This window comes from Hippocampus comes, unplaced genomic scaffold (assembly GCF_001891065.2).
Source record: "Hippocampus comes isolate QL1 unplaced genomic scaffold, H_comes_QL1_v1.1 scaffold318, whole genome shotgun sequence".
Taxonomy (NCBI): domain Eukaryota; kingdom Metazoa; phylum Chordata; class Actinopteri; order Syngnathiformes; family Syngnathidae; genus Hippocampus; species Hippocampus comes.
The window spans coordinates 41,723-56,512 of record NW_017805777.1 but is presented as its reverse complement, the minus strand read 5'-3'; the positions used below and the strand labels follow the sequence as shown (position 1 = coordinate 56,512).

The 14,790-nt window shown below is 51.2% G+C and overlaps 4 protein-coding genes across 5 annotated transcripts; all 4 read left to right on the top strand.

Annotated features, from left to right (window-relative positions):
- The first annotated feature begins 433 nt into the window (after positions 1-433).
- On the top strand, positions 434-2,526 carry LOC109524648 (natterin-3-like). 2 transcript variants are annotated; one of them, XM_019884651.1, is made up of 3 exons: positions 434-742; positions 1,150-2,265; positions 2,373-2,526. In XM_019884651.1, the coding sequence occupies exons 1-2, from the start codon at positions 463-465 to the stop codon at positions 2,226-2,228; spliced, it is 1,359 nt and encodes a 452-aa protein (XP_019740210.1). In that variant the 5' UTR covers positions 434-462; the 3' UTR covers positions 2,229-2,265; positions 2,373-2,526. The 2 variants fall into 2 exon arrangements, with proteins under 2 accessions (XP_019740210.1, XP_019740209.1); XM_019884650.1 differs by having other exon boundaries at positions 1,150-2,526.
- A 2,490-nt stretch (positions 2,527-5,016) lies between these two features.
- On the top strand, positions 5,017-7,242 carry LOC109524650 (natterin-3-like). The gene is made up of 4 exons (XM_019884653.1): positions 5,017-5,090; positions 5,793-5,883; positions 5,989-6,650; positions 6,746-7,242. Exons 2-4 carry the CDS (start codon positions 5,793-5,795, stop codon positions 7,178-7,180), a joined length of 1,188 nt encoding a protein of 395 aa, XP_019740212.1. The 5' UTR covers positions 5,017-5,090; the 3' UTR covers positions 7,181-7,242.
- A 2,142-nt stretch (positions 7,243-9,384) lies between these two features.
- Positions 9,385-11,469, top strand: LOC109524649 (natterin-3-like). Its single transcript, XM_019884652.1, has 4 exons — positions 9,385-9,469; positions 9,844-9,934; positions 10,233-10,672; positions 10,768-11,469. The coding sequence occupies exons 1-4, from the start codon at positions 9,401-9,403 to the stop codon at positions 11,407-11,409; spliced, it is 1,242 nt and encodes a 413-aa protein (XP_019740211.1). The 5' UTR covers positions 9,385-9,400; the 3' UTR covers positions 11,410-11,469.
- Positions 11,470-11,763: 294 nt separating this feature from the next.
- Positions 11,764-14,369, top strand: ptrh1 (peptidyl-tRNA hydrolase 1 homolog). The gene is made up of 5 exons (XM_019884659.1): positions 11,764-12,551; positions 13,412-13,625; positions 13,712-13,811; positions 13,972-14,017; positions 14,099-14,369. The coding sequence occupies exons 1-5, from the start codon at positions 12,366-12,368 to the stop codon at positions 14,330-14,332; spliced, it is 780 nt and encodes a 259-aa protein (XP_019740218.1). The 5' UTR covers positions 11,764-12,365; the 3' UTR covers positions 14,333-14,369.
- The last annotated feature ends 421 nt before the right edge of the window (positions 14,370-14,790 follow it).

The following is a 14,790-nucleotide window of genomic DNA, read 5'->3' as shown; positions in this document are numbered from 1 at the left end:
TTGCCTTGCATGAGGATCAAACGTGAAGATTGGGTGCTGAAATCTCATTGAGTGGCGAATGCTTGGTGAATGTTTCGCACGAATGGCTCGACATGTATCGGAACCACGGTCCCGTGGTCTCTCGCAGGGGCGAACATGAAAAAAACGTTGAAACTGTCAGCAAAATAATGCGTTGGCAAGGAAAAGTGGAATATGCAAGGAAAAGTGTTGGCCAACATGTTTGCAATCCTTTCTGAACCACGACCGTGCCAAAAATCCACTTGAGCCTTCATTTCGATGTCTTTCCATTCACGCACACTCGTTACTTGCTCACAAGCAACAGTGTGTGGTTTGAGTGGTTCCAAGCGGTTTTAGGGTGTGACCAAGGACACGTCCTGGTTTAAGTCCTGATACACGTGACCGATGTGTCATCAATCACTCGCCGGTACCCATTGGCCAAGCTCACCCTGAAAGCCGTCCACAATGTCGACGATCACGCCGCTTTGTTTACGCTGGTCAACGTTCGATCCGGAGGATGGCATCGAGTCACAAGTGCGGCTGAAGGGCAGAGTACATTCTGTCTATAAATATTTGCAGATGCGAGCCGCCGCTTCAGAGCAGACCCTCTTCGGACTGGGTTTGGGAATCGGGTTCTGCCGTTCTGCGTGTCCCCTCTGGTGCCTGATGAATCCGTCTGCGATCGTCCTGCTGCTGGCCTTGCCGGCTCTGACCTCGGCCCAAGGTCCTGATTGCGCCCAGCCTAGTAAGTGACAACATGAGTCCCGTGTTTGTTTTTCTTTCTTGGTTTTCTTTTTAGTGGCCTGGGGGTAAGGATTTGGGTTTAGGATATGTGCTAGGTTTAGTGTTCGGGTTCAATGGTAGGGTTTGGCTTGAGGTTAAAAATAGTGTAAAATTGCAGCTCAATATATGTTTGGGGGGAAAACCCCTACTGCCAAAGCCACTGTAACAATGTGAGCTGGGTGAGCGGCTTTGGCCGAGTGTCTGGGTTCTTCGGATTTGGCTTAGGGGCTCTCCGCAAGCATTTGTGGTTTTGTTCAAGCTTGAATTGAATACAACTTTATTTTCAAGCTGCTAAAAAGATCGTCACGCTTGGTTGTCGGGGGGTTTTCTTCAACCGTGTTTTGTGTGTTTCTCGGGCATCCTGCACAGAGATAGTGATGGACCCGGCTCTGATCGACGTGGTTCCTCAACTGTCGGGTGCCGGCTCCCCTCGTTTGATGCTTTCAAACACCTCCCAAGCGGCGGGACCGTCGTCTGATTTTGATTTTGAGGGAACCAACCTGGAGTGGCAGCAGTGGACGGGTAGTCTCCCCGACGGAGCCGTGTCCATTTACAACGGCTACACCAAAAGCCTCGACTACATCTGCAAGCACGAGTGCGATTCAGGCTACTACAGACCCAGCGAAGGCGACTTCTGTGTCTATTCCTATAGCGGCGAAGCCGTGCGGACCGACGACTTTTCCTTGCTGGTCAACAAAGACAAATTTGAGATCCTGGAGTGGCAGCAGGGCGCCTACGGTTCGGTGGCCTGGAACGCGGTCAAAAACTGCAAGGACAGCGACAAATACGTCGGCAAGAACGCGTACGGTCTGGGCAAGGTGCATGTGAGCCATCGAGTCTTTTACTTGCCCTGGGGCAAATACGAGTACAACTACCCCAAAGACTACATGTTCTTGACCATCAACGAAGACATTCAGGAGGACCACCTGATGAGCGTGACCTACCACACCGAAGGCATCAACGTGGTGGAGCATCCCCCGGAGATGATGAAGAACGACAGCGTCGAGAACCGAGAATGCCTGGAAGCCACCATCACGGACACCCTCAGCAAGAGCAACAAGGTGGAGCACAGGTGGCAGCACACCTTCAGCCTCTCCCTCGCCGCCAGCACCACCTTCACCACCAGTATCCCCCACCTGTTTGAGGGGGCCATTAAATTTAGCATAGAGACCAACTTTGCCGTGACCATGGGGACCACCTACACCGAGACCACCGAGCACAAACTCAAGTTGACCACCAAGGTCCCGCCCAACAACTTGTGCAGAATCCACATGGTGGGCAAGAAGTACGGAGCGGATATTCCCTACACGGCGCGCCTCAAACGCACTTACACAAGCGGCGAGACCAAGTGGACCACCGTCACGGGCACCTACAGCAGTGTCCAGATCTCGGAGGTCAACGGTATGGTGGACCGCTGTGAACTGGTGCCGGATGCCAAGCCTTGCTAAATCGCACACACACACGCTTGTTTGCGCTCTGATGAAGGTCCTTGTGATAAGAAGAATAAAATGGAAATCCTCACGTCTGCATAACGGCAAGAACATCTCGTGTGTTGGTCGTCCAAAATGTCGGCTTTTCGTCACACCTCAAAGAGCGTTTGTTGGTCACCAAAACTAAGACGCAGCTTGCGCAGAGGCCATCCTGTCGACATTTCTGTCCGTTCGACAGAAGACGAGACACTAAAAAAAAAAAAAAAAAAAAAAAAAGAAATGACCTCTACTTTTAGTTCTTCTACTTTCTTCTTTTCATAACTTTGCTGTTGTAAACTGTGAATTTCTTCATGGTGAGACGAATAAAGGTTTTCTTAACTCCTTCAATGATCACGCTGTTGATGTTTCTTGCAATTTATTCACAGGCGAGTCAAGAAGGTGTCAAAGTGTAACAGACACACATAAAAACACTTCGACGTTGTTGGAAAATAAAACGTGGCAAGACAACGCGCCCCTCTGGTCTGCTACGTGACGAACGCGTGGCTACGCTAGTGTAGCTAAACATTAACCAGCAAATGCGCTAATCGCTGTACCTAAATGCTCACCGTGAACAATTGGAACGCCCTTCAAATGTAAATATACGGCGAACAAACCCCACCAATTAATAACGTTGCATAAATTGACATAATAGATACACATACAGGCTGTGCTTGGCTTACGACACGAAGTTGCAGTCCATCGATCGTACGTTCCCCGTCCCACGTGAAACAGGAAGTGTCTCACTCAACAACGTCCGGTGTGCCCTTCACAATAACAAATTAAGCTCACAAAATAAAGGAGCCTGTAACTAGAGTGAACTAGAAAACAAATGTTACGTGGCTCTTCAGGAGCCAGCACACACACACACACACACACACACACACACACACACACACACACACACACACACATAGTATATACGCTCTGGTCAAATCAAAGACTCGACTCAACTCACCTCAACTGTATTTCAAATGCACTTTAATAAGATAACCAGCGCGCTATGCGAAGTGCTGTACAAAAAAGAAACTAACAATAAAACACACAAAATGAATAACAAGTAGACAGCCCCAAAACAGCCCAAGTGAGAATGGAAGTCTCATGCGAAATTAGCCTCAAAGCCTTCCATCAGCTCAACCTCTGGTTTCTGTCAACATCAAAGATTCAGTTCCACTGACTGTGGGGTTTTTTTTTTTGCAAACATCACGACAAACGAGTCGTCAATAAAGATTTTTTTATTTTGTTACATCTGCTTTGCCGCTTCCATACACACGAGGGAGCTCAAGGTGCTTTGAGGCGTTGAAAGAAATTGAAAAGGGAAAACTGGAAGTCAGCTCAAGAATAGGCCCGAGGAGACAAGAGGGGCTGCACTTTGGTCCCGATGACTCTTCCCTATCATCTTCGATGAGCCTCCATTTATCACACACGTGTTTATGATAAGGCCGCCAGGTCGGAACGGCGAGAACATTTCCCAAGATTTGGGGCGATTACGAGCCATCGGCGAAGGAGACGGAGCCTTTTCCGTTGCCGCTCCCTCTCTTTGGAACAACATCCCGCTGAACGTCGGGCAAGCGCCCTCGCGGCCCAGACGCGAAGCTCGTATTGAAACTTTGTTCTTTGGCTTTTGACTTGGCAAAGAGGCTTGATTTTTTTTTTTTAGTTGGCCCGCTTTGGTGCTTTGGACTGTTTCCGCGATGCATTCGTTGTTTTATTGTTTGTTGTTGTCTGAATGATTTTTGCTCCATGTGCAGCGGTGGTTGTTTTCAAGTGCTGGACAAATCCACTTGAGTCGGGTGGAGTTGCTTGTGTCCATTTCAGGGGGCGGCCATGTTGCCACTCGCTGTCGACTGAAAACGAAGAAGAGCTGTCGTGTTGAGTCTGATGGCTGAGGACCAACAAAAGCGGAGAGGCAGGAGAAGCGGGGTGTACCCTGTAAAAATATCGTGAGGAAAAACACTGAGAGGAGCATAATGAACAAACTAAATCAATGACACAAACAAAAGCCTGAAAAAACCCGCGAACTCAAAGTAACAAAGAAGCAAAAACTCCCAACGGTCGCACAAAGTCCTGAAAATCACACCGAACCAAAACCCGTGACGTTCAAACAAGAATCTGTGCCGGAGGGGTCGGCGTGGCAGCCGTTTTCAAAGGAAAGAACTCCTGACTGGATGACCAACGGGTGCGACTCTCGAGGAGAAGCCCTCCGATGCCCCCTGTTGGTGACAAACGGAACAAAAGCATAACAACAGCGGACTCGTGATGGCTCGATACCTGCGCCCTGCGTGACTTGGTGCATCATTCACTTACTTGTGTGTTACAACACGTGTTACGCATGTGTTACGTTGTGCGTCGCATGTAGTGTTACTTCAGGTCTTAGCCGCCGACTTGCGTGTTATATTGCGTTGCGAGACGTGTCGCAGCTGCGTTGTGTGTCACCGGACGTTTCAGGCGTGTTATTTTGTGGCGGTTTGCATCGGGTGCGGTTACGCTGGGTGTTACGCGGCGTGTCATCAGAGCTTCAGAGTGGTTTTGACTGCGTGCCGCATGTGCGTAAACGGCGCGTGGCAGCTTTGCACCTGTGTTACGGTGACGTGTGACGCCTGCTTGAAAATGGGTTTTGCGCGTGGCAGCGGGCGTGACGGGCGATGCGACCTGTGCGCTACGATGCGGGTAAATTGTGTTGCCTCGACCCGGGGGTCGCGTTGCGGTAAATGCACGGTTGACGGTTGTCGCGCGTGTGTTGCTTGCTGCGTCGGCGTTGAGGAAGGCGTGTCCGTGCGCCGGCGGCGTATAAAAAGCAGGCGTGGACAGAAGAGGAGTCCGAGGGAGGAGCACGCGGTCAGGGTGAGTCCCCGTTTCAACCATCGGAGCCGAAGCCGTCGTTCACGGATCAACATCGTCGTCGTCGTTGTCGTGTTCATCGTGACAATCGTGCCTGAAACATGAACTGATTGCGATGAGATCAATGATGTGGAAATGACAGAGTTCCTTCCGACTTACGGGATGACTGCTTTGTCCGATGACAGCTCGTGCGCGCTCATTCTCATTCTCTCTCTCTTTCTCGCCTACTTGGAAAATTTTTGGTCTGCGCTGACAAAACGCACGCGTGCTCCCCTTTGCGCTTATCGGCAGCTTTTATTGCCCAAATGGCTCGCGGCTTCCTCTTTTCTCTTCCGTCCTCGCTAATCAAAGCATTCCGCGCACCAGAGGAACAACGGTCTCTTAGTCGTCGAGTTTTTTTCTGCCCTTCTAGTAATGATTCGGCAACAAACCTGACTGGTTAAAAAAAAAAAAAACACGAGCAGCAACACGACATGAGAAGTTCAGTCGTCACAACTTGGCATGCCGGTCGCACAGCGACATGGCACAACTCGTGGACATCATGCGTGCCGCTAGCGCTACTATTTAAGCGTTGGATATTGAACGAGTAGAATTTTAGGATTCTTGAACGTCGCGAACAGTACTCGCGGAGCACGGTTGGGTTCGGTCAACTCGTGCGCAGTCGCATGGAGCCGTCTCACTTGTTTCATGTTGTCTGACGACCAGATGAGGGCGCTGTTGTTGCTGTGTGTGCTCTTGGGAGGGGCCCGTGCTGGGCCGCTCGACGTCATCCGGGGGAGCGCCCAGCGCAGGAAAGGTGAGGGGATGCCTGCCTTACCGTCGACTCTTAATCGCTCTCTATCGAGATGAATATCCGGACCGTCGCGTCTCTTCGCAACGCTTTGGCTTTTTCCCCCCGCAGCGTCCCTTCTCAACCCGCAGCTAGAGGGCGTCGTTCCCGACCGGGTTCCGGCTCCGGCCCCGCCCGTAGGTCCGGACGGCCCCGCCGACCTGCTGCAGCGGGAGGCCCTGCCATCCGACTTCCTGTTCGGCGACAACGTCAACCTGGAGTGGCGGCCGTGGAACGGCTCGCTGCCCGACGGCGCGGTGGCGATCTACAACGGCTACACGGAGCGCACCGACTACGTGTGCATGTACAAGTGCGAGGCGGGCTTCTACAACGCCGCCCTGGGGCCCTACTGCCGCTACCCCTACGGGGACGCCGAGTATTACGCCCGCGAGTTCCACGTGCTGGCCAACAGGGACAACTTTGAGTTCCTGGAGTGGAAGGAAGGCTCGTACGGTTCGGTGCCGCCGCACTCGGTGCGCACGTGCCTTGGCGTCGGCATCTTTGTGGGCAGGAACAAGTACGGCCTGGGCAAGGTGGTGCCGCAGTTCGAGGCCTTCTTCCTGCCGTGGGAGGGCGACGAGTACTGGTACAAGAAGTACCAGGTCTTGACCATCAACCGGGACGCGTACACGCAGCACATCTCCCACGTGCGCTACGACCTGGACCGGGTGGCCATCTTCCAGTACCCGCCCGAGACCATACAGGTCTCCGCCGTCACCAACAACGAGTGCCAGGTGGGGAATTCCTCGGACGTGTTCTGCGGGCACTAACGGGAACAAATCTCCATGCGAAATTTCCATGTAGCGACTTTGAATTTCCACCCCTGCAGGCGGTGAGCAAGACGGTGACCATCTCCAAGACCAGCGAGAAAGAGACGACGTGGCACATCGGGCGGGCCACCATGCTGGGCATCACCGGCAGCATCACGGCCAAGATCCCGCTGATCGGCTCGGGCGGTCTGGAGCTGAGCGGCGAGAAGACGCTGCGGTTCTCCCGCGGGACCACCCTGGTGGAGGCCCTCTCGCACTCAGTGTCGGTGGAGCTGACGGTGCCGCCCAACCACTGGTGCCGCGTGCGAATGGAGGGCCGCAAGGTGAAGGCCGACGTCCCGTACACGGCCCGCCTCAGCCGCACGTACCCCAACGGCGAAACGCAGTGGACGTCCGTGTCGGGCACCTACGACGGCGTCCAGATCGGAGAGGTGCGCGCCGTGGTGGACCGCTGCCGCCCCGTGGAAGACGCGCCGCCCTGCCCGTCGCCGTGACGACCGGGATGTCATCGTGTCCGTCGCCGGCTTCATCGTTGCCAATAAAGATTTGACTCAAACTGCTCGTTTTCATGGCGTGTGTCTTCCGAAGTTCGGTTTCAAGCTGTGGTGAAGGTCTTCAGATGAGGGTACGGTTTCAAGTCCGGGTATGGCTTTCAAAGCAGGGTTAGGGTTTAAAGTCAAGGTTCCAAATGAGGGTTTCAAGACAGCGTTATGGTTTCCAGTTTGGGGTTCAAGTCTGATTAGAGCCAAGGTTTCAAACTGGGATGACAAATTGGGGTCTGAATTGAGAAACTCAAAACCCCGAGTTCCAAACATCGCTTGCGGGTCGTCAAATTAGCGTTTCACGCTTGGGTTGGGTTTTCAGTACAGGCTGAAGGCTTCAAACGGGGGATTTGAATTCAGGTTGGAAGCGACAGATGAGGGTGCGATTTTCAAGTCCGGCTTTCAAATTAGGGTTAGCGCTACGTCCCAGAAATGACGGTTTTGAAGGCTGCCAACTCGGGTTCGGGCTCCAAGGCTTCAAATGAGAAGGATTCGAATTAGGGTTCGAAACTAGTTTGAAATTACGGTTCCGTTTTTAAGCCTGGGTTTGGCTTTCAAACAAAGTTTGGGAGTCAGAAGTCGAGGTTTTCCATGAGGCTTTCAAGCCAGGCTTAGACCTTTAGGGTAAGTCTTCAAACGAGCATATCAAATCGGAATCCGATTTGTTGGCCAGTTATGCAAGAAACACACGAGGCATGGACTTCCCAGTTCCAACCCGTTCAGAGGAACACACACAAGACAGCAAGAAGTGCCAAAGTCGGGTTGCGAGCCAAGCAAAGGGTTTTCCAACTGCGTTTCGGGTTTCCAGCTAGTCCAGCTTTCCCAAGAAAGCTTTCGAGCCTGCGTTGCGCTTCCAAGGCAGGCTCGAAAGCTGGACTTTCGGGCTTTCGGGTCAAGTTTTCAGAAGCCAGCCTTTCAAAGTCAGAGTCGGTCGGGGTTTGCAGGGCGGCTGGGTTGAAGTTTCAAAACGAGGGTCGGGGGCGTCACCCGGTCTGGTTTGAAAGTAAGCGACACGGAACGGGATGAGTCCGCGGCATCTTGCCGTTGGTCATCTCGATGTCAGAAGCCAGCCGCTCTCGCAAAGGAAACGTGGAAAAGCAAGCGACGCGTCGCCAGCACGACGGCAAAGGGACACGTTCAATGACACGAAAAGATCTCAGCCACGCGTCAGAAAAGAAAAAAAAACAACCAAAAAAAAAAAGAGGCTGAAGGCCGCGCTCATCGACCTTGAAGCCAAGGTCGCTCAGGCCGTCAAGGTCACACGCCGGCCTCGTGGCGTTCTTATCGCAGGCGATAAGATCGCCCACGCCGATTATTTTTATCTGTTGCGACAGCGCAAGCGAATCCGCCGGCGTTATCTGCTGCGCTCGACCCAAAGTCAACAGAAGGATTCCAAAGGCTGAGCCCCCGCGGCGCCATCTCCTGCTCACTTTGGGCCCTTCGGGTACTCGGCAACTCTTTGAACCCGAAGGATACGCTCGGGGGTCGAAAAGCCGGAAAGGCCGGAGGACGGAGCCGACGCTCGCTCGGCCGCGTGTCAAACCGCCGCGGAAGAGGAGAATGGACTCCGCGTCCGATTTTGTTTGGCTTCGGGTGACCTCCGCAAGTGGCCCGTCTCGGCCTGTAGCCGAGACCCATCTCGGTTCAGGGTTTCAAACGAGGGTTTTAAGCGACGCTTCGACTTTCAAAGTATGGGCGTTGAGCTACGTTGAGTGCTTCAAAGCAGGGTTTTGAACTTGCGTTCAGGTTTTCAAGTAGGATTTCGACTGAGGCGCAGGGTTTCAAAGCACGCTTTTGAATGATGTTTATGGCTTCAAAGTAGGGTTTCAATCTAGGGTTGGGGTTTCAAAGTAGGGTTTTAAATTAGTTTCAGGGTTTTAAAGTCAGGTTTCGATCAAGGGTTAGACTTTCAAAGTCAGGTTTCCGACTTGGGTTGAGGTTGCCAAGTATGGTTTCAAATGAAGGTTAGAATTTCATGTTGGGTTTTACCCCAGGATTCGGGTTGTAAACATGTGTTTCAAAGTCAGGTTCCAAGGCAATTTGGGGGTTCCAAGACAGTGATAGGGAGTTAAGGCAGGCACAAGGTTTTCCGCCAAGTTGATATTGATGTGTCAACGCCTTCTAGTGCAGTGCGAGTCGTGTCCTTTATTGGGTTCGAAGGTCGCCTTGGAGATGTTAAAACGGCGCCCGCGTGCGCCAAACGTCGAGACCAACGCGGCGGACCGGCGACGCGTCAACGAGGTAAAGCTTCACTGCAGAAACGCAAAACCTCGAATTAAAAAAAAAAAAGGTTTGGCTCCACTTTGCTGCCCTCTATGCAGACACGCAAAACCTCGAATTAAAAAAAAAAAAAAAAGTTTGGCTCCACTTTGCTGCCCTCTGGAGACGCGTAAGAGAACTGCATGCTAGACAGACTGGGGAGGGGGGCGCGTTTGTCAGAAGAAGACCGCCAAGCCGAAATACACTTTTTTGGAGGAACTTACTGCTTGGAAAAGTTTTGATACAACTTTTCAAATGTTTGAAAGAATAGTTTAGACTCTGAACTGAACAACTTGTTGCTTTTTGTTTGTTTGTTTGTTTGTTTGTTTTTGTTGCATGCGACCATTTGTTTGCAGATGAGGACGTGTCTCGTTGCTTTGGTGTCCGCGCTTCTGCTGCAGCTCTGCAGCCCAACGCTGCAGTCGGACGCACGCCAGTCCAATGACGGTAAGTCATGAATTGAAACAAACACATTTGAAAAATGGGAGGGGGGCGACTTTTACTTATTTTGGGGGGGGGGGAGTCCATCTTTAATCCTGAACGAAAAAGACTACTTTATTCTTCTTGAAAAATGATGTGTTTGTCAAGAAAAAAAACTTGACAAATACAACTCTGTAAAAAAAAAAAAAAAAAAAAACAAGGAGAAACTTAAATTCTACCCAAACAATTTTATATCTCGATAAAAGGCTTTGAATTTGTCAACGATTGCTGACGTAAGCGTTTTTGCGCGTCTGTGTGTGAGAAGACGCGCGGCTGAACGTGGCCCTGGGGGAGGTGGTCCCACCCCTGGAGGCGGGCCGTGACCCCGCCCCACGAGGCCCGGGCTCCTCCTCCTCCTCCTCCTCCTCCTCGGCCGACTTCGGCGAGCACGCCAACCTCAGGTGGGTCCCGTGGAACGGCTCCCTGCCCGATGGGGCGGTAGCCATCTTCAATGGCTACGCGCAGCGCACCGACTACGTGTGCAAGGTCGATTGCGAGGCGGGCTTCTTCGCGGGCGACGCCTGCCGCTACCCGTACGCCGACAAGGAGTACGCGTCCACCGACTTCGACGTGCTGGTCAACGTGGACCGCTTCGAGTTCCTGGAGTGGGCGGAGGACTCGTACGGCTCGGTCCCCTCGCACGCCGTCCGGACGTGCCGAGACGTCGACATCTTTGTGGGCAAGAACAAGTACGGCCTCGGCAAGGTGGGCAAACGTGAATCAAAAAATTCTGAGAAGTCGAACTCCATTCTTGAAGGGGATTTTTTTTTTTTTCTTGAATCTTTTTCAATCGCACGAAGGTGGTGAGCCAGCACGAAGCCTTCTTCCTTCCGTGGGAGGGCGACGAGTACTGGTACAAGAGCTACCAGGTCCTGCGGGTCAACCCGGACGTGTACAGCCAGCACGTCTCGCACGTGGAGTACGCCGTGGACCAGATGAAGCTCTTCCACCACCCGCCCGAGACCCTGCAGCTGGCCAAAGTCACCAACCTGGAGTGCCGCGCCGTGCGCAAGACCGTTTCGCTGGACAAGACCAGCACCAGCGAGAAGACCTGGGACATCGGCCGCGAGACCCGCAATGGCTCCGTGTCCACCATGAAGGCCAAGGTGCCCATCCTGGGGCCCGGCAACGTGGACTTCACCGAGGAGCGGACGGTCACCTTCGCCGAGGGGACCCGCCTGCTCGAGTCCGTGAGCCACTCGGTCAGCGTGGAGATCCTGGTGCCGCCCAACTTCTGGTGCGGCGTCAGGATGGACGGACGCAAGATGAGAGCCGACATCCCCTTCCGGGCGCGGCTGAGTCGCACCAACCACAACGGAGACACGCACTGGACCTCCGTCGCGGGGACCTACGACGGCGTCAGCGTGGGCGAGATCAACGCCGTGGTGGAGCGATGCCAGCCGGTGGCCGACGCCGTTCCGTGCCGGCTCACGCAAGGCTGAAAATTACAAAAAAAAAAATGTGGTTTTGCACGAAGAAATAAAATCTTTTCACGAAGATTACGGAGGTGTTCCGATGGTGTTGTCTATTTTGACTGCATTCCTGTCAACTTGGGGGAAGCCAGTTTTACTCAGCAACATGAATCTCTGTCATCCGTAGATCCACAAAATCCTTTTTTTTTTTGTCAAGAACCCATGCCGGAAAAGAGACAAAAAGTTGGATGTTTTGATTCAAAGCGGCCACTTTAGGGTCAGTTGTGGCACCGGGTTTGTTTTTCCACCACCAAAATCGGCTCGAGCGCTGGTGCTCCCCCTCCAGGTCACCTTACCTGCACTTGAACAGACATCGTTTAGATGAGAAAAATAAAAGGGATGCAAAACGCTGGAGAAGGGCCCATCGATCTCTCGCATGCTAAGCGAGCGCTCGACCAATGCCAAGAAAAAAACTTCATTGATTAAAACTCACTACTTGTTCACAAAGGGCTATATTAGGCTACGAAAAACAAAAAGGCGATAATGGCCCAAGGTTCTACTTATTTTGCTTCTTCAAGGTGTGACTTCGAGAGTTCATAGAATGTTGTAGTTGTGAGGTCGCCTCGCCAGGTGTCGCTGTGTGCTTAGTGGAAGGAAAGCAGGCTCGTATGTGTCCAAGAAGAAGACTCATAAGCGACACTAAATAATGAGACTTTTCGCGAATATGTCATATACAAATTGATAATATTGACATTAATGTCACAAATGTCTTTATCGAGCTATATGTTGTCTTCGCCTGTCTCCCCTTAGTAAGTCGTTCGAACATTGTTTGTTGTAAAGTTTAAAAGAATGAGCTAGCGAGGCACGGCATGCTAAACCGTGGTTGCTAACCCGGACTTTGCCACTCAAAAGCCATTTCACCGTTGATCAAAATAATGTTTTTTGCCAACGTTCGCCGTCTTTAATTCCACTTTGTCAGAGGCCGAATGATAAAGCGCCTGCTCGTTGGCATATTGACGTGCCTTTGTTGCACTTTTCGCCCACCGCGCCGCTACTTTCTGACCATGCGACGTTTTTTGACGAGAATGGTGAGCCGGCTTTGGCTGTGCGAGCCGGTCGCGGTGGCGATGAGCTCCGAAACGCCAGTGCGAGCGCAAGGTCGACGAAGGATGGTAAGCGTCAAAATGAGTCTTTGTCGGTTGTGTCTTGTGTCGACTGGACGATGTCACCAAAACTCCACGTTGGGTTGAAGTGATACTCAAGAAATGTGTATAATTCCCGAAGGGAGTCCGAACGAAGAAACTCCGCCGGAAAAGTGGTCCTTAAAATAATGACGGGCACAAAACGGCATCGCTGAAACACAGTAAAGGGTTTTCTCTGCTTCTCTTTCTTGAAACAAAAACTCAATCTGCGCACTGATACCTCCTTTTTTTTTATTGGTAAATAAATGGAAGACTATATTAAAATGGTTTCTTTCAAAACTACTTTCAAAAAAAGGCTAGTCACAAAAAATATCTCACCTGAATTAATAAACATTTACGACGGTAATTATTTTTTAATTGTGTTGTCCCCTCAAAAAAAAATACACTTGACTTTCCTATATTCTACTTTTTATCTGTCGTTAAAAGATTTGTTCTCATAATGCAGAAATGATTCCTCTTGCTGTTACTTAAAAGCCTATTTTCAAGTTATTCTATTTCTTTCATTTTGACTTTGTTGGAAAAATAAAATCAGACTTCTCAAATGCCCTTTCAATTGTTTTCTGGAACAATCAGACTTCCTTTTCAAGTAAACACGACTATTCCCATCAATTAATTTTGAAGGGAAAAAAAATGACCCCCCCAAAAAAAAGAATTCTCTTACATGTATTAATATACCCCCCCCCAAAAAAAAGAAAAACAATTCTGTCTGTTTTTGTCTTCTTTACTTGTAAAAAAGTCAAAACAAGACTTGTTTTCTCAGAATGATGACGACCTGTTTCCAAAATATTCCGGGCTGCATCAGCATCCTCCTTTTGTTGTGTCCGCTTCAGGTGGTGGGCCTGGGCAACCCGGGCATGGAGGGCACCCGTCACAGCGTGGGCATGGCCGTGGTGGGCGCCCTGGCCGTCCGCCTGGGCCTCGGCGAGCGTTGGCGCCGCGATAGGCAGCTGAACGGCGAGGTGCTGGAGGCGGACATGCACCACCTGGTGCTCTTGCGCCCCCGCGTGCTGATGAACGTCAATGGCGTGGCGGTGGCCAAAGCAGGTATTTTATTTATTTAAAAAAAAAACAAAAAACGCCATGATCGACCCCAATGCGAGCGGACTGTCACGTGATCCCCTTCTGTTTAGCCAGCAAGTACGGCGTGCGGCCCGAGGACATCCTGCTGGTCCACGATGAGCTGGACAAACCTTTAGGAAAGGTCGGCATCAAACACGGGGGAAGCGCCAGGTTGGTCCCGGAAAGCCGCTTTCCCTTTCACACTGCCTCAAACGATTCAGCGAATAACTTGAATAAATTGAAATTGAAGGACCCTGTACGGAAAGTTTTTAATTCTGGGATTTATGATTCATTTTGTGAAGAGCTGATCGGTTCTCTCCTCCCTCCCCAGAGGCCACAACGGTGTCCGGTCCTGCATGGACTGCCTTCACACAGACGTGAGTACCTTTTCTTTGTGACCGGTCGCGCCAAACTACCCTCCTCTCCACGTCCCGTCCTTTCCGTTGCCCGCCCCCCAGGTGATGCCCAGACTACGAGTGGGCATCGGGCGGCCGACGGGAAAGACTTCGGTGGAACGCCACGTCCTGGGGCGCTTCGGTGCGGAGGAGACGAAAGTTCTGGATTTGGTTCTGGTGCAGAGTGTCAACGTTCTGATGGCTCAGCTCGGAGAACAAGAAGAGGAGGAAAGACGCTCCTCATCTCCCTCGCAAACCAAAGTGGCCAGCGTAGACCCTCTGCCGACACGCACGTAGCATATGGCGACGAGCTATTTAGCATCCGAAGCCCACCTACCAGCATACACCTTTGATCGGCACTATTTCCTGATCATGGATGTTAATGCCGTGGTCTGTTGTTTTCAGTTAACGTTGATGGACAAAAAAAAAGAATCTTTGGTGCAATTTTTTCCCCCCTCTAGTGACTTTTCTGATGAAAGCAACTGTTCATCGGGATAGTTGTCCGTCCCAAAACTGATTTTTGTTTTGTTTTTTAAATTCAACCAAAGCTTGCGCAATAAGATTACCAAGCGTTGTGATTTATAGCTATGAGGTTTGTGGGGGGTAAAAAAAAAAAAATCACCTGTTGCTGAAATTAACATTAATTCATAAATATATTACGTACATATTGTTATGAAAACCTGAAGATTCAGAGTCAGGAATAAAAAATATCCCCCCCCCAAAAAAAAAGTTTGCTTGCATCTCTGATTATAAAA

Coding starts and splice junctions, on each gene's coding strand:
- ptrh1 (XM_019884659.1), top strand. CDS start 12,366: ATGATAAAGCGCCTGCTCGTTGGCATATTGACGTGCCTTTGTTGCACT. Junction 13,812..13,971: donor AAACACGGGGGAAGCGCCAG/GTTGGTCCCGGA, acceptor CTCCCTCCCCAG/AGGCCACAACGGTGTCCGGT. Junction 14,018..14,098: donor TGGACTGCCTTCACACAGAC/GTGAGTACCTTT, acceptor CCCGCCCCCCAG/GTGATGCCCAGACTACGAGT.
- LOC109524649 (XM_019884652.1), top strand. CDS start 9,401: ATGTTAAAACGGCGCCCGCGTGCGCCAAACGTCGAGACCAACGCGGCG. Junction 9,470..9,843: donor ACCGGCGACGCGTCAACGAG/GTAAAGCTTCAC, acceptor ATTTGTTTGCAG/ATGAGGACGTGTCTCGTTGC. Junction 10,673..10,767: donor ACAAGTACGGCCTCGGCAAG/GTGGGCAAACGT, acceptor AATCGCACGAAG/GTGGTGAGCCAGCACGAAGC.
- LOC109524650 (XM_019884653.1), top strand. CDS start 5,793: ATGAGGGCGCTGTTGTTGCTGTGTGTGCTCTTGGGAGGGGCCCGTGCT. Junction 5,884..5,988: donor GAGCGCCCAGCGCAGGAAAG/GTGAGGGGATGC, acceptor TTCCCCCCGCAG/CGTCCCTTCTCAACCCGCAG. Junction 6,651..6,745: donor TCACCAACAACGAGTGCCAG/GTGGGGAATTCC, acceptor CCACCCCTGCAG/GCGGTGAGCAAGACGGTGAC.
- LOC109524648 (XM_019884651.1), top strand. CDS start 463: ATGTCGACGATCACGCCGCTTTGTTTACGCTGGTCAACGTTCGATCCG. Junction 743..1,149: donor TCCTGATTGCGCCCAGCCTA/GTAAGTGACAAC, acceptor CATCCTGCACAG/AGATAGTGATGGACCCGGCT.